Source organism: Petromyzon marinus, unplaced genomic scaffold (assembly GCF_048934315.1).
Source record: "Petromyzon marinus isolate PM22_M1 ecotype Great Lakes invasive population unplaced genomic scaffold, UKy_Petmar_22M1.pri1.0 PM_G_Scaffold_10, whole genome shotgun sequence".
Classification (NCBI taxonomy): Eukaryota; Metazoa; Chordata; class Hyperoartia; order Petromyzontiformes; family Petromyzontidae; genus Petromyzon; species Petromyzon marinus.
In genome coordinates this window covers 2392660-2417928 of record NW_027422651.1, presented here as the reverse complement: position 1 = coordinate 2417928, position 25269 = coordinate 2392660, and the positions used below count along the sequence as shown (strand labels likewise).

The following is a 25269-nucleotide window of genomic DNA, read 5'->3' as shown; positions in this document are numbered from 1 at the left end:
TTGTAAAATGTATTACTTAATAATACGCTTCCAGGCCGCACTTAGCTTGTAGCAGTCAGAGCAGTTAAAATGACTGTACATGTGTAGGTATGAAATAAAATAAATTTAATTTAAATAAAATCAATTTTATTTATTAAAACATTTCATTTAATTTAACGTAGGTATAAAATAAATTTAAATAAAATAAATGTAATTTATTAAAAAATTTAATTTAAATAAAATAATTTAATTTATTTAAAATTTAATTTAACGTAGATATGAAATAAAATTAATTTAAATAATGTAATTTATTTTAAAAATTAAATTAAACGTAGGCATTAAATAAATGTAATTTAAATAAATTTAATTTATAAAAAAATTCAATTTAATTTAACGTAGCAATGAAATAAAATAAATACATTTTAATTTATTACAAATTTAAATTAAATTTAACGTAGGTATAAAATAAATTTTAATTAAATTATTTTTTTAAAATCAAATTTAACGTAGGTATAAAATAAAATGTAATTAAATTAAATACATTTTATTTTCTACCTCAGTGACTTCACCGAAAGACGCGTGTGGACCCACGTGACATCAAGGCTGTCCTAGTCTAGGCAAGGCCTCAGGGTGTACCGGGCCTTTCACAACAACAGCCGCAGCAACAACGGTTCTCTTGAGAAAATGCTTTTAAAATAAAAAGTCAACGTAGCTTACCTTGACACTCGCGAACTTTAATGATTAAAAGAATTAAAACAAAACTAAACACTCACACGCACATGGGCGCGCGGCGTTCAGCGTGTAGGGCATTAAAAATGGTAGCGTCCTCCCCGCGATCTGATTGATCGCCGCGTGCCAAAGTGGGGAGGGGGGGAGGGCCAGCGATCCGATTGGTCGAGAGGCAAACCTGGGCGCGTCTCCAACGGTGGTGCGCAGCAATTGGTCAACGGTTGCCCTATGCTAATTTTGGTATGCTAATTAATTTTAATCTGTATGCTAATGCAGTATATTTATCCATACTCATTAAGTTTAATGTTTATCCTAAATTAGTTACAAATGTATGCTCGTTTAGTTAACATTCTATGATAGTATCGTTATATATTTTTATGCTATAACAGCAGTGCATATTGCTGTGGTGGTACCTGCTATCTTTACAGCAGTGCATACTGACTGTGGTGGTACCTGCTACCTCTCCTTCTTTCCCCAGAGCTACAAGACAACCAGAGTCTAGTCGTCCTACACATCGTCAGCAAGATGGATGAGGTGAGCTACGTCTGGCTGTGTGTGGCGCCGAGCGTGAAGATTTTCTTCTCTTCTGCAGCGTGCGTCCACGTCAACTTTCACCATCAAGTGCGCCCAGACTCCTCCACGGCTCCGCTGCCTCTCCTGCCCTCGTCCTCCTGCTTCCGCTCCGTCCGATCGCCCCCCTCTCCTCCCGCCCCTTGCCGTCTCTCTTCACACGCGCACTCCGACCTCCCTCGCCTTCCACGTCAGGAGGTACGCCCGAGATCACTCGTCCTGCCCGCACCAGCGGCTCACCCATCGTCTGACCGCGTCTCCGTTCACGCAGGTAAGGGCACCATCACGGCGTAGCGGTTAGCGGCGCTGCGCCATTCTCGCTCACGGCCAATACCAGCGACAATTAGGGGCCGTCCATGAATGACGTCACGCACCTAGAGGGGGGGGGGGGCGAGGTCAGACGTTTGTGACGATGTGTGACAAGGGGGGGGGGGTTTGAGAAACGTGACGTCACATCAAATTGCGCAACTTTAAATAAATATAAACACGTTCTACTTGATTAAATAGACTTTGTAATGTTTTCTACCTACAACATCAGAGTGCAGCGCTACATTAAATACGCACTACAATGACAATAGTTTAAAGGGATCTGAAGCATGTTTTTTTTGGGGGGGTGGAGGGGGGCAGAACTTTGTGACGTCATAATTGAGGGGGAGGGGTCTGACTTTGTGTGACGTCGTGTGACGTCGTGTGACGATGGGGGGTCAAAAATCCTCTAAAATCACGTGACGTCATTTAATGTCGGCCCCTTACCTGAAGCAGTCCTGAGTGTCACTTAGGTGGACTCAGCCATAATTAAGGAGGTGGTGAGGTGGGTGGGGGTGCTAACATCAGAATTTGAGAGACGAGCGGCCAGCCGTGGTTCTGTCCACACCAGCCCCTGGTGTTGTTCCATTGCGACCCTCACCGGTGCTCGCTAACAGCGCACGCCCAGTGGGAGTCGATGAGTCCGTGGGTTTCTGTGCGAGTCCGTGGGTCCATGTGTGGGTCTGTGGATGCGTCAGTCTACATTGGGGAGCCTTTGTCTTTGCAGTTTGGGGACTAGTGCAGCACTAGTGTGTAGTAGTGTATAGTATAGTAGTGTAGTGTATAGTAGTGTATAGTGTAGTGTATAGTATAAGTGTTTAGTGTAGTGTATAGTGTAGTGTGTAGTAGTGTAGTGTGTAGTGTAGTGTGTAGTAATGTAGTGTGTAGTAATGTAGTGTATAGTAATGAATAGTAGTGTATAGTGTAGTGTATAGTAGTGAATAGTAGTGTATAGTGTAGTGTATAGTAGTGCATATTGTAGTGTATATTGTAGTGTATAAGTGTATAGTGTAGTGTATAATAGTGTATTGTATAGTAGTGTAGTGTATAGTGTAGTGTATAATAGTGTATATTGTAGTGTATAGTGTAGTGTATAATAGTGTATGGTATAGTAGTGTGTATTGTAATGTATAAGTGTATAGTGTAGTGTATAGTAGTGTAGTGTATAGTAGTGTATAGTGTAGTGTATAAGTGTTTAGCATAGTGTAGTGTATAGTAGTGTAGTGTATAGTGTAGTGTAGTGTATAGTAGTGTATATTGTAATGTATAAGTGTATAGTGTAGTGTATAGTAGTGTATAGTATAGTGTATAAGTGTTTAGTATAGTGTAGTGTATAGTAGTGTAGTGTATAGTGTAGTGTATAGTAATGTAGTGTAGTGTATAGTGTAGTGTATAGTTTAGTATACTAGTTATCACGTGACTAGTGTAGCTAGCCAGGTGGTGACCACACTCGTGCGTGCATCTCCACTTGTCCGTGTTTGCAAGTACGCGCTCGTGTGTGCATGTGCAACCGCGTGTTTGTTCGTGTCTGTATGTACGCACACTGTTGCACATGGTTCGCTCGTGTGGGTGTGTAGTGGAACGCACCGCTCATGAAAACGTTGCCTCGTTACGCGGTAAATGATGCGGCCCAACAGGAGGGAACTGCAGGGATGAGGCTCTCCGCTCTTGGTGCTGTGAATTAAAACAGCGCCAGGGTGGAGCGTCCCGTCCCTACAGCTCGTAGCTGTGACGGAGTGAGAGTGATCAGCGGACAGCCACCATGGTTGCCAGGTAAGGGGAGACTTCACCTGAAACTCTCCTCCACACGTGTTCCCCATGAACATTGTCGCAATAAAACGTACGATCAGGAATCTTTAAAATATCCGACCTTTGTTGTTCCACAAGAATATTAACGCTCAGACTCGCATCGAACTCTTCGTGAATTCACTTGGTCAAACAGTTCAGGTACTCGGCAAAGCATTTCACCACCCGGTATGCAACAGTTAAACAATCTACTCCAAATCAACACCGAAATGTCAAATTATCATCCACCATTGACTTTCACATCGATGGAAGCCATTTGCCATGATGTACAAGCCATTAAACACCGGAACAACGTGCCATTCAAGTACATCTTGAAACCCATTATCTGAAGTAGTTTGTATTAAACAATAACTAAATAATAGAAACACGTTTACAATGTTGAGCGAAGTTATAGTCACGGACTTTTTCCAACTTTAGCTCAACAGGACCACAAAAGCTCAGATATGCGGTTCATAATAAATGAATCAATCTGATTGAAATCATCAACTGGCCAAACACTTTTCGATTTCAACATCACCTTATAAAAGCATAACATTTTAAATATAAGCGCACAACTTTATCTATCTGTGATGAGCGCTACACTTTCCGTTGTTTTCATGCAGGGGGCGCTGCAAACCTACGCACCCCCTGCATGGACGACGGAGGTGCAGGGACAGACGTTCGATTACGTTGGAATCGATCTGCAGACGGCGGTCTTCTCGCACGGCCAGCTCCGTGTCGCCTTATCTCGATCCCGCAATCCCAACCAGGTGAAGGGCCGCATCGAACCGAACCCCCGGCAAGACCGTCTACTTAACGACGAGAGAAAATTCACACAAAATGTCCTTTTCAATGAAGTCTTCCAGATGTAAATTGAGACAAGCTTTTAATGAAGAAATAAAATTATCTAATTCAAAACACAACACAATTCAAAGATGCTTCATTTTAAAACTTCAAAACGGAGCATGGGGTACTTGCGTGAATGCGTCCTTCGTGTGCCGTAAATGTTGTGACTTTCCTGGCCTGAAGGCCGTCAATGTGTTGGACCATTATTGGTGCACAGCGTTTCAACAACAGCAGTGGGGTTTGCTTCAAACGATAGGTACGAACATCCAGACGTGAATCAGCAAGGTGCATTTCTAGTCCTAGTTAGACAAAATCTACATCAACACGTAAGACAAAACTACAATTCGTGTTGTAGAGAATGTACCTCCTCCTATACGTGTAACTTTTAAGTGGTATGCCTTGTAACTGATGAATGATCCGAGCGTGCGACCTATTTCAAAGACAATGAGTTGCTCCAGATGCTTCGTGGAACACAAAAACACCGTTTGACCTGTATCACAAGAACAACGGGTCTCACCTGAGTTCTCTGCACAGGTTACTTTCAAACACACACACACACACACTTTGTCCTAACATCACTTATTCAATGTTTGACCCTTACAGATCAAATGTTACAAGTATGCACAAAACCAGACAAGTATACATTCTAAATTATTGTCAGGCATATTAACAAAATTGGATTACTGCAGTGAAATATACTGCATCACGTTACATCATATTAACAAGAAACTTTTTAAAAAATGCACAGTCTGCTTCACAGTGTATGTAAAACATACTACTGTGTCATTCAAAACGAGTAGGCCATTGCATGCTGGCGTCTGAGTGAAAATGTAGCAAATTCTAAACATTACCTACAAACTACACAACTGAGATTACGCATCAATCATCGCCCCCTACTGACAGGCTCTTGTCCACATGCAGGCCGGTGCAGGGCCAGCACCTTGTGCCACACAGGGGCAGCTGCTACTTGGGGATGCTCTTCGAGTGTTTCAGATGAGGTACGACACAAAACTCCGAGTTGCTGAGGCGATTAAACAAGCACCATGTAAAAGCAATTATGATAACATAGTGAATGCTTGGGAGCTTATTAGCTCTTGCTCCTGATTAGAGATCTACCCAACCCACGGGCCCATAAAGTGTTCAACTTCACATTCTTGTCATTAAAGGCCTATTTACAAAGGTGCATCTATTGTAGTGACATCGTCTCTGGCTTACACATCTACCGGGTCTCCACTTGACTTTGTATTGTCTAGGAGGAAGTCCACCCACACCTCCACTTCCACAAACTGCTGGGAGTTGCCTCGCTCTGCCTCAGTCAGAATCTCCTCCTGCTTCACGATGTGAAGGTCCCATTTTGGAGTTGAATCTTCATCTTCACATTTTCCCTTCACTTCATCGCTCATCACTTCTCCACATTTCACCATCACCTCTTCATATTTCACCTCGAGAACCTTTAGCTGGGATTTTCGTCCGGTTCTTGTTTTATGAGGGATGGGCTCATTGCGGCACTTTGACTTTCACAAGCTGATTTCAGACTCCAACTCCGCTCCTTGTGGATCTTCCGATGCTTTTGTGTTCTCTGGTGTCTACGAAGAGTTGATGAATCTGTAAACGGCTTCCCGCACAGAGTACACTTGAAGGGTTTCTCTCCTGTGTGTGTTCTCTGGTGTTTTACAAGATCAGATGACTGTGCAAACGCCTTCACGCACACACTGCACTTGAAGGGTTTCTCTCCCGTGTGTGTTCTCTGGTGTACTTTAAGATGTGGTGACTGTGCAAACGCCTTCCCGCACAGAGTGCACCTGAAGGGTTTCTCTCCCGTGTGTGTTCTCTGGTGTATTACAAGATTACATGAATCTGAAAATGTTTTCCCACACACACTGCACTTGAAGGGTTTCTCTCCCGTGTGTGTTCTCTGGTGTACTTTAAGATGTGGTGAATGTGCAAACGCCTTTCCGCACAGAGTGCACCTGAAGGGTTTCACTCCCGTGTGTGTTCTCTGGTGTGTTTTAAGAGCAGATGACCATGAAAATGCCTTCCCACACACAGTACATTTGAAGGGTTTCTCTCCTGTGTGTGTTCTCTGGTGTTTCTGAAGAACTGATGGCCATGCAAATGCCTTGTTACACACAGTACATTTGAAGGGTTTCTCTCCTGTGCGAGTTCTCTGGTGCCGTGTCAAATTTCCAGTCCGATCCGTGCTGTATGCACGCTGGTCGCAATGTTGACTTGTCGTACCGAGCTGCGCTGACTGCATTTGCTCCATCAGACCAATTCTGCAGAGGAAGCGTCTGCTGCAGACAGAAAAAAATAATATCCACACCATCTACACGTCAGGCACAGAGGAATGCACACGTGACTTACACGTCTATACTTATTAATATATTCAAGATGTAGTGAAAAAGTTTCCCAAATTCATCAGATTTGATGAATCTGCAAACGCCTTCCCGCACAGAGTGCACCTGAAGGGTTTCTCTCCACGGTCTACTATGGCACACAATGAGAGGGAAAATGTCATTAATATGCCTGGAAGCCTTCATATCATCAAGATGAATGTTAACTCAAAACTCTAAGCACACAATTTCGGCTGTCTGACTAGAAAAGGAAAATTTATGAAAGCTAAATTCAGCTGACATAACAAAGGGTGTTGAAAACAATACTATTTGTGTTATGCAGAAATTAATGTTCAATCGCAACTTAGAGGTGTGAATCCAGGCTAAGATGTCCTTGAATGCTGGGATGAACAGTTCCGACTTCAGCTGAATGTGTGTGCTGTGTTCACCTCCTGTTTCCATTCTTATAAAGAGTTCCAGAGGAAAACAAAAATAAACTATTGTTTTGATATAACCTCCGTGTGCAGTAGAGTTAATAGACTTTACTGCAAACACAAACTTGACACTGTCACACACTGCCATGAGTAAACAGGTGGTGGTGTGACCAGAACCATGCCTGGCCACCTTCATCTGCTCAGCATTAATTCTTCCTCACTCCACCAAGTAATGAATCGAGGATCAATCAACATAGCCGAGGCTATCCGTGTCTCTGTCTCTCTCCCCATGGTGAAGGTGTTCCCCTCCACATATTCAGAGCCAACAGCGGCACGCGCTTAGTGACTTTGACCGATAGATACATTGACGCACGTATTGTTGGTTTTTTCAGTAAAGTCACGTAGATAGAAAATAAAAATAACAGATTAAATTCAATAAGATAAAGACCACTTGTGTTGCGATTAAAACGTCGTGGGTTTTTTGCTTCATTTAAAAATTTTTCATTTAATTTAGCATCCGTTATTTTTATTTAATTTTCTATCTACGTGACTTTACCGAAAGAACCAAGAATATTAATTCCTGCAGTCACCAAAGTTTTAAGTCAAACATTCACACACGTTGCCAAAGCCTCACTATGTGTTGTTGTGGGCAGGTCGCTTCTGATAATAAGAGCGGTATAGCAGCTCAAGCGGACTTGGCCTGGTGAAAAAAATGAAAATAAAAACTGCGTGAATATTTACAATAAAACAAAGTTACAAAGTGGCGAGCCGGGTGAAGACAAATTAAACTTAAGCGAGATAATTAAAGTGAATGCAATCAGGCGAGGGCAGGAGGCAAGGCCCCGCGTGGCTAGGCCCCGCGTTGTAAAGTTCCAACCTGGACATCGATTCCCATGCTCGCTGCTACTCAACTGACATCCCTACGAGAGAGAGAGGCTCTACCTTGGTAAACAACAACAACCACCACCACCACAACCATGATAATTTCTCACCTCGGATTTCAGTGCAAGTGTGGATCGGCAGCCTCCTGACGTCACGCGGGTAAGCTGGTAACATGACGTCACTTCCGGGTTAAGAGACGCGCCCCTCCCACAATGAGCGGCTGTAACTGAATAAATTATGTTAATGGTTCCGGCCCATATGTCGAGGGATGGGGCGTGGCTGCTGAACCCGTCGCAATAAACTCTCGACGGTTTCGACGAATACATTATGTTAATGTGCCGCCAGTCACTGGGCGTAGCTTTGCCCAAATAAGGATTGGCACTGGATTGATATCGGCAGTGACCCAAGCGGAGGTGACGTCACGCTCAAGGGCGCGGTGGACGGGGGTTGGGGGAGTGTGAATACTTTGGTGACATGACGTCACTAGCGAGGTACACCTCCCGCTGGCACTTCATGAGGTCATGGGGATGGAGTTTAAGTTGATTCAGATTCATTTTCCATTGCCCCCTCCCTTGAGTGCGTTAACTCAGCAACAACAACGTGGACATTATTGTGTATACGTACACACTGTGTACACTTTGAGGCCACGTGAAGCATCAAAGGCTCGCTGGAAGGAGGAAGTCGCGTGACAGACTCAGCAGTTGCGATGGGTTAACCGACGGATGGCTATCGATTAGAAATCACATATCCCCGAGTCTCACCTGTGAGTGGCACCGCCTCACGCTGTTGTGGATTCCCACGTGGCTCGGAGCCTCAAAAGCTCCGTGACTCCTGGGTGGTGATACAAAAACAAAGATCCCCCTTGTAGCCTTAACAGACTGTTGGGGCAAGTGTTGTTAGCAAGTAGCAGCACCACCTATGAAGGCCGGAACGGTACACGAGGGGGTGGGTGGCCAGCACCACGCCCGACCGCCTTTGTCTCCCTAGTGGCAATGTTTACACACCGCACCAGGTACTCATTTGAGGCTGAGTCGACCTAGGGGAGGCCCGGGACCGGTTCAGATAATCGTCACTGGTGTTGGCCGTGAGGGGGAATTGAACCCGGGTCGCCAGGTTCATAGCGCAGCGCGCTAACCGCTACACTATCGCTCCCCACGAGACAGACACACACACAGATACACACAGACACACACACACATACACACAGACACACACAGACACACACACACATACACACATACACACAGACACACACAGACACACACACATACACACACAGCAACAACAACAACAACCGCCATTCGCCACTAAGTGGCGGTGACGTCACCACGACGCTTGTGCCAGGCTATGTGCACCGTGAGGCCACGTGAAGTGTCGAACGCCCGCTGGCAGGAGGTCACTGGGCAGACCCAGGTGCCACGGGTCGACTGACTGAGATGACTGGCTGATGCACCACCTGTGCCCCCTACTGTGCCAACCTGCTGTGCTTTAGCCACCCGGCGCTCCGCTCGTTGTTCTGAGCGTCGCTCCTCCGCCCTCCGTTGTTGTTGGAGGGCGACTGCCTCCAACTGCCCAGTAGCATCCTTCACGAGCCTCCTCCACAGAGGCCGATCTTGACACCGCTGGTACCAGTCATCGGCAAGTTCACTCAGCTCCACGTCCTCCTGTACCACATCACTCCATCTCTTCTCTAGCCCGTGCCGCGCCCGCTTAGCCCCCTCAATCCGGCCAAACAAAAGCTGTTTCGGCATGCGGTGGCTGGGCATGCGGGCTACATGACCCAGCCATCGCAGCCTTGCCTGCCGGAGGAGCTCACCGATGGGACCCTGCCCAGATCTTTCAAGGATTTGTGAGCTCCTCACACAATCCAGTCTGGTTAAACCCAGGATGGATCGTAGGCAGGCCAGCCTAAATGTTTCTAACCGGCGAAGATGTTCCACTAGTGGGGTCCACGTTTCACAAGCGTAGAGAAGGGAGGGAATGACCGTGGCCGAGAAGATCTGAAGCTTAGTGCGGAGCGACAGACCAGGTAGCTTCCACACAGCGTTACGCAACCGATGAAAAGATATTGCCGCTCGACTGATTCGGAGTGAGACCTCTGCTGTTAAACTGGAGCCAGTCATAAGCACACTGCCCAGGTATGGGAAACTCTCCACTCTCTCCACAACTGCCCCATCACCGATTGGGAGTTGTGGGGGTGGAGTGTCCGATGGTACAAAATACCCAGGCAGGTGCTTAGTTTTGGTGGGGCTGATGGTAAGGCCACACCTCTTAGTGGCACGCTCCAGTCTCAGCAGCAGCGTCACCAACTCCTCCTCTGACTGAGCAGCTATTACCAAATCATCAGCATACATAACGTGGTTGAGCAATAGGGAGCCATCCCTTGACCGCACCCGGGCATCGATTAGCCTCCCATTATATCTGTACCATATGGAGATTCCCCCGGTACAGCTATTGAAGGCTTCACGAACTACGTGGTCAAAATAGATGTTAAATAATGTGGGAGCCAGAGGACATCCCTGTCGCACCCCAAGGTGTACAGGGAATGGCTCTGACTCCCGGCCACGTAGTTTTACCCGGGCCCGCTCACCATCATGAAGGTCCTTAATGATCGTGAGCAGAGGGTCAGGTACTCCAAAAGCACGAAGAACGACCCAGAGCCCAGGCCTACTGATGGTATCATAGGCCTTGACCAGGTCAATAAAGCAGAGATGTAGGTCTTGTTGGAATTCCCTACACCTCTGCTGTAGCAGACAGACAGAAAATATGGCATCTGTGCAGGACCGCCCTTTCCTGAAACCGCATTGGGGCTCCGCAAGCCTCTCCTCAGCGTGCCTGGCAAGGCGATGCTGAATAATCTTTGCCAGGACCTTTCCCGGCACACTGAGGAGTGAGATGGCCCTGGATTTGTTACAGTCTGTGCGGTCCCCCTTCTTAAAAAGGGGGACCACCAGGGCATCCTTCCAATCCTGCGGAACCCGTCCAGTGGTCCAGACTGTTGTTATGATGTCATATAGGGCAGTCTGTACACAAACGCCACCCTCCCTCAGCATTTCGCTTGGGAGATCATCTCTGTCCGCTGCCTTTCCTGGTCTCAGACTCCCGTCGCCTTCAATATTTCCTCAGCAGATGGCGCCTCAGCCAGCCACTCACAGGGGGTGACTTCTTCCAATATTTGAGGCACCGCAGCCTCAGCAGGGTCATCCTCACTTTGTGCCACGATGTTTTCCTGGCTGAGGGATTTTCCCTCCCCCAGGACCTCACAGAAATGCTCAGCAAATCTGCGAACCTGTTCCTGGGGGTCGGAGATTGGATCACCGTTTTTTCCCCTAATGATGGTAATAGGTGTGGCGCTGCAGGTTACTTTTTTGATGGAGTTAAATAGAGATTTGTGATCACGGGCCACTGAGGCAGACTCCATCTCCTCAGCAACCCGCGACCACCACCCATCCTTGCAGCGCCTCACGGCTCTCCGAACCTCCAAGCGAAGGCTGCGGTAAGCCTCCTCATTCTCTGACGTGGGATTCTGTAGCCGATGATAGTGGGCCTGTCGCTTTTTCTCAACCATCCTGAACACCTCCTCTGTCAGCCAGGGTCTCTGGGGAGGTCTGGACCGCGTACCCAAAGCAGCCATTGCAGCTGCATGAGTCACAGTCCTAAACCTCGCCCATTTACCCTCGACATCAGGAGGAGTCGGGGACGATGCCAATCCCAGCCGCAAGCGATGATGAAATTCTCGCTTGCAACTTTCATCAGATAACTGAGACCAGGCCACTTTATGTTGGAATGGGGTCCTGGGTGTACACCCACCACCGGAGTGGAAGAATGGCAGGCGCATCTTACAGATGACTAGTCGATGGTCAGAGGGCAGATCAGCTCCACGGTAGGTCCTGGTGTCAAGGACATGGGCTCGCATTCGCTGGTCCGTCACTATGTAGTCCAGCAGATGTTCTTGCTTGGACCCGGCATGCATCCATGATGTTGTGTGGATGCGCCGATGCCGGAACAGCGTGTTGGTAATTACAAGCCCATGGGCTGCACAAAAATCTAGCAGCCTCCTACCGTTGTTATTGAGCTGATCTGGCCCATGCCCTCCAATCACTCCAGACCAGGTGCCAGTATCATGACCAACTCGGGCATTGAAGTCACCCAACATGATGACTCTATCCCGAGGGGCCACTTTAGCCAGCACCTGTGACAGGATGTCATAGAAGGCATCTGACTCATCGGCTTTGCCTGCATCCCTCCACGGATGTTCATCTTCGGTGGGGGCATAAGTAACCACGACCACCATTCCTTGCCTCCGGTTGATGGGAAGGCGAGCCCAAAGTAGCCTGGGGCTTACAGCTTCCCACACCTCACCGCCACGCTCCCACGCCCCCTTCATTCTTTTGTTCAAAAGAAGACCCACACCCTGTTGTTTGGCAGTCTGCTGCCCCGAGTAGAGGACTGTCCACCCCTCATGGTGGCAGGAGCCAGAGCCGGTCCACCGGACCTCCTGAATGCCATATAGATCCAGGCGGTACCGGTCCAGCTTCCGACAGAGGAGTGGCAGCCTCTCATCTGCAGTGAGCGTTTGAACATTCCACGTGGCCACCCGTAGTGGCTTTTCATTGTTTCTGGAGTAGCCCCGAGGGTAGGTATTCAATCTCCTGGCTCCGCCAATTGGGGTTTGGCCAGGAGACGTCATAGACGCCTGGCCCCCCGGGGCCTCCGGCACAAGCTTATTAGTTACATATTTCAGTTTAATTCGTGGTTTCGTGGTAATTAATTGAAGGTGGAGGGGTTACCAGCCCCTCGCACCTGTCCAGAGCCCCCGTTTAGCCCCTGTGGTGGACACATATGCCATGAGGGGAGGAGCCACTCAAAATTGGATCTCCCCCCACAGCACTGTCCACGACAGAGTTGCCCGTCCGGCACACAGAGACACACACACAGACACACACACACAGAGACACACACAGACACACAGAGACACACAGACACACACACACAGACACACAGACACACACACAGAGACTCCGCCCACCTCTGTGATGTTCTCCATGTAGCGCCGCCCCCCACGGTTGGAATCGGCGCTCACGATCAGCTTCAATGGGCTCGACATGGTGCAACCTTAACACACACACAGAGACAGACACATACAGACACACAGAGACACACACACATACACACACACAGACACAGACACACACACACAAACAGACACACACACAAAGACACACACACACAGATACACAAACACAGATACACACAGACACACACACACAGACACACACACACAACAACCTGTGTCTCTGTGTGTGTGTCTGTGTGTGTCTTTGGTGCAACCTTACCCCACACATACACACAACAACCTCTGTGTGTCTGTGTGTGTGTCTCTCTGTGTGTCTGTGTGTGTATCTGTGCGTGTGTCTGTGTGTGTGTCTGTGTGTGTCTCTGGTGCAACCTCACCCCACACACACACACAACAACCTCTGTGTGTCTGTGTGTGTGTCTCTCTGTGTGTCTGTGTGTGTGTCTGTGTGTGTGTGTCTCTGGTGCAACCTCACCCCACACACACAACCACCTCTGTGTGTCTGTGTGTGTCTGTGTCTCTGTGTGTGTCTGTGGTGCAACCTTACCCCACACACACACACAACCTGTGTGTCTGTGTGTGTCTCTGTGTGTGTCTGTGTGTGTGTCTCTTGTGCAACCTCACCCCACACACACAACCTGTGTGTCTGTGTGTGTCTCTGTGTGTCTGTGTGTGTGTCTCTTGTGCAACCTCACCCCACACACACAACCTGTGTGTCTGTGTGTGTCTCTGTGTGTCTGTGTGTGTCTCTGTGTGTGTCTGTGTGTGTGTCTCTTGTGCAACCTCACCCCACACACACACAGACACACAACCTGTGTGTCTGTGTATGTCTGTGTGTGTAGTCGTGCTCTCACTGCGGGCTACTCACAACACTGATGACAAATGTCGCCGTGACTACCACTTTTTGCCGTTGTAAAATGACAGATTAATAATAAACACAAATTAGGTTAATAATGAAAAATGACAGATTAATAATACACACAAATTAGGTTAATAATGAAAAATGCCAGATTAATGACAGACTCATAATGAACAATGACAGATTAATAATGAAAACCACAGACTAATCATGGAAAATGACAGATTAATAATAAACAGAAAAGCCTTAAAGCCCTAAGCGTGTTGTGGTGGCAGCAGCAGCAGTGACGAGGCACACCACGTGACGTTGCCGGGGCAAGCCAGGGCAAGCCAGGGCAACACACAGCCTCACACTACACACACAGCCTCACACCACACACAGCCTCACACTACACACAGCCTCACACCACACACAGCCTCACAGTACACACACAGCCTCACACTAAACACACACAGCCTCACACTACACACACACAGCCTCACACTACACACACAGCCTCACACCACACACAGCCTCACACTACACACACAGCCTTACACTACACACACAGCCTCACACTACACACAGCCTCACACCACACACAGCCTCACACTACACACACAGCCTCACACCACACACACAGCCTCACACTACACAACGTGACGTCACCACGACGCTTGTGCCAGGCTAGGTGCACATTGAGGCAGTCACGTGAAGTGTCGAACGCCCGCTGGCAGGTCACGGGGCAGACCCAGCAGGTGCCACGGGTGACCGAGATGAGTGGCTGATGCACCACCTGTGCCCCCTACTGTGCCAACCTGCTGTGCTTTATCCAGCTGGCGCTCCGCTCGTTGTTGTGAGCGTCGCTCCTCCACCCTTCGTTGTTGTTGGAGGGCGACTGCCTCCAACTACCCAGCAGCAGCAGCGTCCTTCACGAGCCTCCTCCTCCACAGAGGTCACACTCCACACACACTCACTACCCCACAAAGCCCCGCCCCTCACAGGCTCCGCCCCCGCCCACAGCCCCGCCCACAGCCCCACCCACAGCCCCGCCCACAGCCCCGGTGCGTGACAGATGGAGGCTGCTGTTGTGTTCAGCTTGCAGGAGGAGAATCCCAAGAGCTGTGAAGCCTCTACGGGGAGCGTCTCCACGTCGCCGTGAAGATCTTTTAACAAACTCCCGAGCACAAGAAAGCCCATCCCGATCGAGTCGCTCGCATGTCCTGAAGAGATGTGAGCCACTCTCAAAGGGAACGCCGATCTCATTTACACACCGACCCCCCTGGTTCCATCTGTGGGGGGCTAATGCCCCCCTCCACACTCACCACTAGGTGGGGGGGGCTGATCTCCCCCTCCACACTCCCCACTAGGTGGGGGGGGGGGGCTGATCTCCCCCTCCCCACTCCCCATTAGGTGGGGGGGGCTGATCTCTCCATCCCCACTCCCCACTAGGTGGGTAGGTGGGACGGGGGGATGATCTCCCGCTCCCCACTAGGTGGGGGGGGGGCTGATCTCCCCCTCCCCGTGAGCGGGTGGGGTGTGACGTCACCATCCCCCCCACTCACCGCTGGCGGCTGCTCAGAGTTAATTATTTATTTATACTAAGCCGTTGTGTCAACAGCCAACGGGTGCGCTGGACGGCCCTCCCCCACCCACGTGACCCCCTCCCCCACCCACGTGACCCCCCGCCCCGCACGCGCGACCCCCCGGGCAGCCGCAGTAGGGTAGTTTAATATGCGGCGCTCGGTAAGCAATCAATTAATGAATTAATCTCTGCGCGCGCGCGGTGAAGGTCAAACGTCCATCTGTTTAATTAATTATTTACGGGTGCCTATGCTGATTAAAGCCACCCACACACACAGCGTCGTACGCCGATCGCTGTCCCACCGCTCTTCACAAAGATCCCCCGTATAGCCTTAACAGACTGTAGGGGCAAGTGCTGTTAGCGAGCAGCACCTATGAAGGCCGTAACCGCTCTTCACACACGCACGCACACACGCGTCACAAAGTCAGCAGTCTGCGCTAAGATTTATTTCCCGTGTATGTCTCCCTCCAGCCAACAGCAGCCCTTCCTCCTCTCTCACCTACCCGTCTAAGAGTGCGTCTACCGCCTAAGCCCAAGCCGACCGAACTGGCCTCCCTTGTCCGTGTCCGCCGCTCACCTCTGCGGCCACTGCCGCTGCTGCCCGACGGGGCCAAGGGAGATGTTCTCTCTCTCTCGCCTTAGAGGACTTTGTCTCGTCGATCGCTCTCAGCTCCACCCTGCGGGCGTCCCGAGCGCGGACCCTGAGGACGGCTAGCTCGTCTCCCGCCGCCGCCGCCGCTCCAGAAGGACTCTGCCACAAATTCTCCCTCCTGCACCACCCGTATATATGTCCCAAGCCCCTTAACCCCGCCCCCCACCCCACCGGGTCATATGACGTCATCCTGTGCATCCAATCGAATCCCCCCCACCCCACCCCCCGGGTCATGTGACGTCATCCCGCGCATCCAATCGAATCCCCCCCACCCCCTCCCCCGGGTCATGTGACGTCATCCTGCGCATCCAATCGAATCCTCTTTGCGGCCGTTAGGAGCGCTCTGGCCGTTGGGGATGGGGGGAGGGGGTGGTCGCGTCATCCACCCCCCTCCCCATTGTCTCTCTGTGTGTCTACTTATTATCGGCCCGTTGCTTTAACCCTCCCAGCCCGCTGTTTACTCTGACGCTGGGTGCTGGATGAAGTTCCCACCACCCCCACGTGTTGTGTATGCTTCATCGCGGCCGGCCTGTAAAGCTCTAAGCTCCATGCCCCCCTTTTTTGTGGGGGGAGGGCACCACATAATCCTGTCTGGGGGGGCTCGGAAAATTTCCTGGTCCGGGGAAACCGTGGAACGTCCCCGCTAGTGGGGTCCTCGGGTGAAAACCCATCGTACCACGTGATCCCTGCTAGTGGGGTCCTCGGGTGAAAACCCATCGTACCACGTGATCCCTACTAGTGGAGTCCTCGGGTGAAAACCCATCGTACCACGTGATCCCTGCTAGCGGGGTCCTCAGGTGAAAACCCATCATACCACGTGATCCCTGCTAGCGGGGTCCTCGGGTGAAAACCCATCGTACCACGTGATCCCTGCTAATGGAGTTCTCGGGTGGAAACCCATCATACCACGTGATCCCTCCTCGAGACCCTACGGGGGGTGCATGCGAGTGTTTAGTGGGGGCGTGCGTGCGTTCGTGGGGGGGGGGAGGCCGAGCTGCCCCGCTCCGGTGGCACCACACATCACGTCTTCCAATGCCAAACGAATCTTGGTCAGGGGCCTATAGCTTGGCCCCTGATCTAAGAGAGAATTAGACTGCTACGCGCTGAACTAGATCACGTGGACGAGACACTCTGGAAATCGCACTTAACAATGACGGGGGGGAAATAAAATGTCTACATCTGATTGGGAACATGTAGATAACGTGTCAGCTGAATGTAAAGATAACCTGATTTCCAAGTTCAACCTCCTTTCCAAGAAGAAGTCAGATCAACACGTTAAAAAGTTTGACGTTGACGAGGTTGTTATTAATCTTGAGTAATAGCCCTATTTGCAACGGTCTGAAGCCGGCTTTGGCTAACGGTTAAACTTTGTAGTCACCACAAACACAAACCAGCGGATGATATCGTTGACCAGGTCCATGTCGCTCTTAAGGGTTTGGGGACACGTCGCTGCAGACGCGACAAGATCTGAGATCGCTGCAACCCTCAAGAGCGCTAAGATGCCAGTCAGCAATGTCAGTAAGGATGAGAGTTTTGAGTTATCTCAATTGAAAAAGAGAGATGATATCATGATCCTCTCAGCCGATAAGGGCAATGCCACGGTCATCATGGACAAAATCACATAGAACAATAACAATTCAGGAGCTACTTAATGATGGTAGCTACACAAAAAAATTAAAGATATCCCACCAACAGCCTCGTTACAAAAACGAACAGCATCATCACTGATTCAGCTTCATTAATTGAACAGACCAAAACGGTTTTCCTTAAAACCTTCTGCTGCTAGACCACCCAGATTATATGGCTTACCAAAAATCCATAAAGAAGGTACACCACTCCGTCCCATCGTCTCCACCATTGGCTCACCCACCTACGAACTGGCCCAATATCTGAGACCTTGCAGCCATTCACTGGTAAGACCACCTCTTCTGTACTTAACTCAGCTCACCTGTCAAGGCGCTTTGTTTCCTCTCACACAGCTTAAAGGTCGTGATCTGAACGTGGCTCTTTCACTCCAGCGCTGTCCTACCAGACAGTCTTGTCCCTTCACCAGATGAAGGCCGCTTGTGTTGTGGCCGAAACGTCGTGAGAATATTATTGTGTTATTTTATTTTATCAATTTATTATTTTATTCTCATTCTACGCGACTTTACCGAAAGAACCAAAGAATATCACCTGGTATCTTCAATTAAAGACATCTCACTGTCCCCAGGTGACTTACTCGTCAGTTTCGATGTAGTTTCTTTGTTCACCAAAGTTCCTGTGCCCGATACCCATTGCAATCATTGAGGTTTTGGTCCATCGAGGATTGAATGCCGATGTACCGGCCCTGGCGAGACACTGCCTCACCAATACTCACCCGGAATGGTACATTCGACAAACAAGTTGAAGGCACCCCAATGGGTTCTCCCTTATTACCGGTTGTGGCAAATATTTTCATGAAAAATTTTGGAGACGGACGCCATCCAGGCATCCACTCTACGTCCGTCCTTGTGGAAGAGCTACGTGGATGACACGTTTGTCATCTGGCCACTTGGCCGACCGGCTCAAAACTAATTCCTCAACCACATCAATTCCATAAACCCAGCCATCAAATTCACCATGGAGGTAGAAACGGATGGCATGCCACCTTTCTTGTATGCCTTAATCAAAGAGAGACCAGATGGCTCAATGAGCCATTCTGTCTACAGGAGAGTAACCCAGACTGACGCCTACCTAAGACCCGATTCCCACCACCATCCATCCCGGAAGAATTCCCTCGTCACAACGCTACACCACAGAGCTCAGTGCATCTCCGGCCACGAACACCTGACCAGTAAACTCAAAACACGTACACCAGGACCTCAAGGCGAATGGATATTCTGACTAGAAAATCCGCAAAGCAATCACCCCACCCGTGAGGAAGGAGCCATCTGAGGATTCAATCAAAACCATCACCCTGCCATACATAGCAGGGGTAACCAAAATATTTCCAAAATCATGAACAAACACAAGATCCAGGTACGATTTAACACAGTACATAAAATTCGTGATCTGATCCCATCTGTGAAAGACAAGATTCCTGACATGCAATATCCCGGCGTCTACAAACTAAGCTGTGTCTGCAGTTACATTGGCGAAACTAAGCGACGTGTCTCGGACCGTGTTCGTGAGCAGAAGGCAGATTTGAAACATGGTAGGACCAACGCTTCTACCGTGGCTGATGATTATTTTAATACTACGGCTGGCTCACACGAAGTTGATTTCTCTAAGACGATGGCCATCAACAAAGATTCGTTCATATTCTTAGCTCTTTCGGTAAAGTCACGTTGAAGGGGAACAATAAAATAATAAAATATATATAAAACATTGTTGAAGGGAAACAATAAAATAATAAAACATATATAAAACAATGTTTTATATATTTTATTATTTTATTGTTTCCCTTCAACGTGACTTTACCGAAAGAGCTAAGAATATGAATTACTGCAGTCACGAAAGCTTTAAATCAAAAAAAGATTCGTTCACGAAGCCATCCATGTACACAGCAGACACAATATCAACCTGTGGAGGATGGTGGTTATAAACTCGGCAATCATCGGAAAGATGTCATCAAACCACTTTGGGTCGTGACTTGACTTGTGTTTGCTTATTCTTAGCTCTTTCGGTAAAGTCACGTTGAAGGGAAACAATAAAAGTAATAAAATATATAAACTTTTTATTGTTTCCCTTCAACGTGACTTTACCGAAAGAGCAAAGAATATGAATTACTGCAGTCACGAAAGCTTTGAATCAAAATTTGTGTTTCTTGTCAATCAACCTCCACCGTCAGCAGCGTGCTGTGTGGAGCAGGGTGCAGTGATTTCCTGGCAATCCCTTTGCTACTGCGTCGGCATTGCTGCCGCACCCACGCTGCTGACGCGCTTGGGCTACGCCCATCTGCAAACCTTTATATAAACGGTGAGAACCGCGGAGATGGAACGCCCCAGGACTCGGAACGATTCGGTGATGGAACAAAATTGTCGACCATTTTGTTGCGTAGTGTATAGTAGTGTATAGTGTAGTATATAGTAGTGTATAGTAGTGTAGTGCATAGTGTAGTGTATAGTAGTGTATAGTATAGTGTAGTATATAGTGTAGTGTATAGTGTAGTGTATAGTGTAGTGTATCGTGTAGTGTATAGTGTATAGTGTAGTGTATAGTGTAGTGTATAGTGTAGTGTATAGTATAGTGTATAGTATAGTGTAGTGTATAGTGTAGTGTATAGTGTAGTGTATCGTGTAGTGTATAGTGTAGTGTATAGTGTAGTGTATCGTGTAGTGTATAGTGTAGTGTATAGTGTAGTGTATAGTGTAGTGTATAGTAGTGTATAGTGTAGTGTATAGTGTAGTGTGTAGTGTACAGTGTATTGTATAGTGTAGAGTATAGTGTATTGTATAGTGTAGAGTATAGTGTAGTGTATAGTGTAGTGTATAGTGTAGTGTAAAGTAGTGTATAGTGTAGTGTATAGTGTAGTGTATAGTGTAATGTATAGTGTAGTGTATAGTGTAGTGTATAGTATAGTGTAGTATATAGTGTAGTGTATAGTAGTATATAGTGTAGTATATAGTGTAATGCATAGTGTAGTGTAGTACACTAGTACAGCACACTGGTGGGTTAGCGAGCACTCTGGATACCGTGACATTTCGCCAGCAATCACAACAACCAGCTTCGTCAGGCGACAGCCACATTTGTGCATTTATTCATTCACACAATCTAACCCGGCTGATATCGGCTCGCCGAAAACCAACAACGTCAAACTACGAAAGTGCCGCGGCATCGCGGGAGCGGCCGATGAAACTGGCCGAGCTCGGGGAGAAATAAAAAAACCGAGACGCTGACGTGCCGCACGAAGGCCCACGGCGTTGTACGCGCCATCGTGACGCCGCCTGTCGCCCCGACAAAACAATATAATATAAACACGCGGAACTCCCTCGGTGCCGGACGTCGTGACGGACCGTGCCAATGTCGCCGCTCGTTGACCCCCGGCCACGCGAGGGAGAATTAAAATTCTCCCCCCAGCCCCCACCCCACCCCCCTCTCCCTGGCTCCCTGGCACGACGCCCAGTCGCCTCCCGTCCAGCGGCACACCAATGCCGGGGGAAAGCGCTGGGAGGTGAGAGACCGTCGTGAAGACTAAAATAAAATAACAAAAACACTGCGTCCGGTAACGGAGAGCTCTTTCGTAAAACAAAATTCCCACCCCCACCCCACCCAAAAAAAAAAGTGAAAAGCCAAACTCGGGGCACCGATTGTAACCGGCACGAGGCAAATATCCCCCAACGCTGAAAAACATCGCTCAGTTGGGATCAAACAACAACAACAAATCTTCTTGGTTCTTTCGGGGGTGGGGGGGGGTTCACCCGCTCGCGAAGCGACAATCCCCGGCGTTTCCGCCGGCAACCGGAGGCACGGCAAGGTGGAGCACGGCAAGGCGGAGCACGGCAAGGTGGAGCACGGCAAGGTGGAGTACGGCAAGGTGGAGCACTCTCGCTCCTCCCCCCCCCCGCCCCACCTCGAGCCGCTTCTCAAAAATCTTCCTTCCACTCCTCGTCACCATCTTCATCTGTGAAAACCTGCGGGGGTCGGAATAAATTAGAGAGATGGTGACTGACCCTACCCCCCCCCCCCACCCACTGGGGTGGCCAGAAGCGGATCGCTCACTCAGCCTAAGCAGTGGGCGGACACTCGCTCACCGCTCGCTCGCTCGCCACCCACCCCTCCTCACCGTGTAGTCGTAGCTGCCAGCTCCGCTGTCTTGGTGTTGAGGCTGCGGTGGCAACTCGTGCAGCTCCATATCCGCCGTGTTGCCACTCTCTAGCGTTAGCAACTACACACGGAGCATCCCCACAACACGCACAGTGTGGTGAGTCTGTGGGTCTCTGTGTGGTGAGTCTGTGGGTCTCTATGTGGTGAGTCTGTGGGTCTCTGTGTGGTGAGTCTGTGGGTCTCTGTGTGGTGAGTCTGTGCGTCTCTGTGTGGTGAGTCTGTGGGTCTCTGTGTGGTGAGTCTATGGGTCTCTGTGTGGTGAGTCTATGGGTCTCTGTGTGGTGAGTCTATGGGTCTGTGTGTGGTGAGTCTATGGGTCTCTGTGTGGTGAGTCTGTGGGTCTCTGTGTGGTGAGTCTGTGGGTCTCTGTGTGGTGAGTCTGTGGGTCTCTGTGTGGCGAGTCTGTGGGTCTCTGTCTGGTGAGTCTGTGGATCTCTGTGTGGTGAGTCTATGGGTCTCTGTCTGATGAGTCTATGGGTCTCTGTGTGGTGAGTCCGTGGGTCTCTGTGTGGTGAGTCTGTGGGTCTCTGTGTGGTGAGTCTGTGAGTCTCTGTGTGGTGAGTCTGTGGATCTCTGTGTGGCGAGTCTGTGGGTCTCTGTGTGGTGAGTCTGTGGGTCTCCTTGTGGTGAGTCTGTGGGTCTCTGTGTGGTGAGTCTATGGGTCACTGTGTGGTGAGTCTGTGGGTCTCTGTGTGGTGAGTCTATGGGTCTCTGTGTGGTGAGTCTATGGGTCTGTGTGTGGTGAGCCTATGGGTCTCTGTGTGGTGAGTCTGTGGGTCTCTGTGTGGTGAGTCTGTGGGTCTCTGTGTGGTGAGTCTATGGGTCTCTGTGTGGTGAGTCTGTGGGTCTCTGTGTGGTGAGTCTGTGGGTCTCTGTGTGGTGAGTCTGTGGGTCTCTGTGTGGCGAGTCTGTGGGTCTCTGTCTGGTGAGTCTGTGGATCTCTGTGTGGTGAGTCTATGGGTCTCTGTCTGATGAGTCTATGGGTCTGTGTGGTGAGTCTGTGGGTCTCTGTGTGGTGAGTCTGTGGGTCTCTGTGTGGTGAGTCTATGGGTCTCTGTGTGGTGAGTCTATGGGTCTCTGTGTGGTGAGTCTATGGGTCTGTGTGTGGTGAGTCTATGGGTCTCTGTGTGGTGAGTCTGTGGGTCTCTGTGTGGTGAGTCTGTGGGTCTCTGTGTGGTGAGTCTGTGGGTCTCTGTGTGGCGAGTCTGTGGGTCTCTGTCTGGTGAGTCTGTGGATCTCTGTGTGGTGAGTCTATGGGTCTCTGTCTGATGAGTCTATGGGTCTCTGTGTGGTGAGTCCGTGGGTCTCTGTGTGGTGAGTCTGTGGGTCTCTGTGTGGTGAGTCTGTGAGTCTCTGTGTGGTGAGTCTATGGGTCACTGTGTGGTGAGTCTGTGGGTCTCTGTGTGGTGAGTCTATGGGTCTCTGTGTGGTGAGTCTATGGGTCTGTGTGTGGTGAGCCTATGGGTCTCTGTGTGGTGAGTCTGTGGGTCTCTGTGTGGTGAGTCTGTGGGTCTCTGTGTGGTGAGTCTATGGGTCTCTGTGTGGTGAGTCTGTGGGTCTCTGTGTGGTGAGTCTGTGGGTCTCTGTGTGGTGAGTCTGTGGGTCTCTGTGTGGCGAGTCTGTGGGTCTCTGTCTGGTGAGTCTGTGGATCTCTGTGTGGTGAGTCTATGGGTCTCTGTCTGATGAGTCTATGGGTCTGTGTGGTGAGTCTGTGGGTCTCTGTGTGGTGAGTCTGTGGGTCTCTGTGTGGTGAGTCTGTGAGTCTCTGTGTGGTGAGTCTGTGGGTCTCTGTGTGGCGAGTCTGTGGGTCTCTGTGTCGTGAGTCTGTGGGTCTCCTTGTGGTGAGTCTGTGGGTCTCTGTGTGGTGAGTCTGTGGGTCTCTGTGTGGTGAGTCTGTGGGTCTACTTGTGGTGAGTCTATGGGTATTATTTTGGCGATCGTCATCAGGAGGAGAAACGAGGGGTAAGAAAGCTGCTGAGCAGGCAGCAGGCTGTTTTAAAGTTTTAAAGTTGGGTGTAGCCCAAGGGTCATTAACGAAGTGGGCACAACTTTACCGAAAGACCCAAAGAAAATGAATTCCTGCAGTCACGAAAGCTTTAGGTCGAGTCTAAGTGTGTCTCTATATATACACTACACTATACACTACACTACACACTACACTATACACTACACTATGCACTACACTATACACTACACTACACACTACTATACACTACACTAGTATACACTACACTACACACTACACTACACACTACACTATACACTACACTACACACTACACTATACACTACACTATACACCCCTCTGTGTCCTGGCGGTGTGCCACTTACGTAGCCACGGTCGCCCTCCGCGTTTTTCCGCGGTGCCTTGGGGAGAGTGGGGGGATCCTCCCTGCACGCATGTGGGTAGTGGGGGGGTAGTGGGGGGGTAGTGGGGGGGTTGTGGGGGGGGGGGCACAGCGGCAGGTCGTCACACAGATGACTCCGCGGGCACCGCCGACGTCCGCCCCACGTCCGAGAGAAGTGAGCGACTCACGTGGGGCCCCAGGGCTCCTGCCAATGCTGCTGCTGGCGTCGGCGGCGGTAGAGTAGCAGCAGCAGCAGCAGCGTGGCCACCAGGGCGAGGGACACGGCGAGGATTGCGGCCGGAGCGGCCCAGCTGGCCCGGCCCGCCGCCGCCGCCGCCTTCTCTGCGTGGTACAACAACGATCCCCCGCGTCAGCGTGCCGCCGTAGCACGACAACAACCGCCGCGATGACGACACGCGCCAGGCTAGGTGCGCTTCGAGGCTCGTGGCACTCGCACCCGGGCGTTGTGGGTCGAGGGAGTGAGACGAAGGGACGGACGGAGACAAAGTTCCCCCGTAAAGGCCCCGGCGGACTGTCGGGGCGGGTGCCGTTAGCGAGTGTCAGCAGCTATGAAGGCCGTGATTGTGACAAACGAGGGGATGGGTGACCAGAACAGGGACACACGGACACGCACCAACAACAACCGCCATTCGCCACTAAGTGGCGGTGACGTCACCACGACGCTTGTGCCAGGCTATGTGCACCCTGAGGCCACGTGAAGTGTCGAACGCCGATGGCAGGAGGTCATGGGGCAGACCCAGGTGCCACGGGTCGACTGACTGAGATGACTGGCTGATGCAACACCTGTGCCCCCTACTGTGGCAACCTGCTGTGCTTTAGCCACCCGGCGCTCCGCTCGTTGTTGTGAGCTTCGCTCCTCCGCCCTCCGTTGTTGTTGGAGGGCGACTGCCTCCAACTGCCCAGTAGCGTCCTTCACGAGCCTCCTCCACAGAGGCCGATCTTGACACCGCTGGTACCAGTCATCGGCAAGTCCACTCAGCTCCACGTCCTCCTGTACCACATCACTCCATCTCTTCTCTAGCCCGTGCCGCGCCCGTTTAGCCCCCTCGATCCGGCCGAACAAAAGCTGTTTCGGCATGCAGTGGCGGGGCATGCGGG

The 25269-nt window shown here is 50.1% G+C and overlaps 1 protein-coding gene and 2 long non-coding RNA genes across 4 annotated transcripts in view; all 3 read right to left on the bottom strand.

Moving 5' to 3' along the window:
- Positions 1-697: 697 nt before the first annotated feature.
- On the bottom strand, positions 698-3229 carry LOC142908647 (uncharacterized). The gene is made up of 2 exons (XR_012931895.1): positions 3172-3229; positions 698-1652 (listed from the first exon to the last, which is right to left on the bottom strand). It is a non-coding gene; the product is annotated as an uncharacterized LOC142908647 (long non-coding RNA).
- A 5350-nt stretch (positions 3230-8579) lies between these two features.
- Positions 8580-14728, bottom strand: LOC116938068 (uncharacterized). The gene is made up of 3 exons (XR_004402120.2): positions 14598-14728; positions 12894-12979; positions 8580-8695 (listed from the first exon to the last, which is right to left on the bottom strand). It is a non-coding gene; the product is annotated as an uncharacterized LOC116938068 (long non-coding RNA).
- Positions 14729-21074: 6346 nt separating this feature from the next.
- LOC142908600 (uncharacterized) overlaps positions 21075-25269 on the bottom strand; it is a 39412-nt gene continuing 35217 nt past the window's right edge. For both annotated transcript variants that reach the window (XM_076059367.1, XM_076059368.1), the window contains exons 8-11: positions 24339-24492; positions 24134-24194; positions 21763-21864; positions 21075-21610 (exon numbers count right to left, since the gene is read on the bottom strand). In XM_076059367.1, coding sequence (XP_075915482.1) covers positions 21563-21610; positions 21763-21864; positions 24134-24194; positions 24339-24492 — 365 coding nt within the window. In that variant the 3' untranslated portion in view covers positions 21075-21562. The remainder of the gene's footprint in view (positions 21611-21762; positions 21865-24133; positions 24195-24338; positions 24493-25269) is intronic.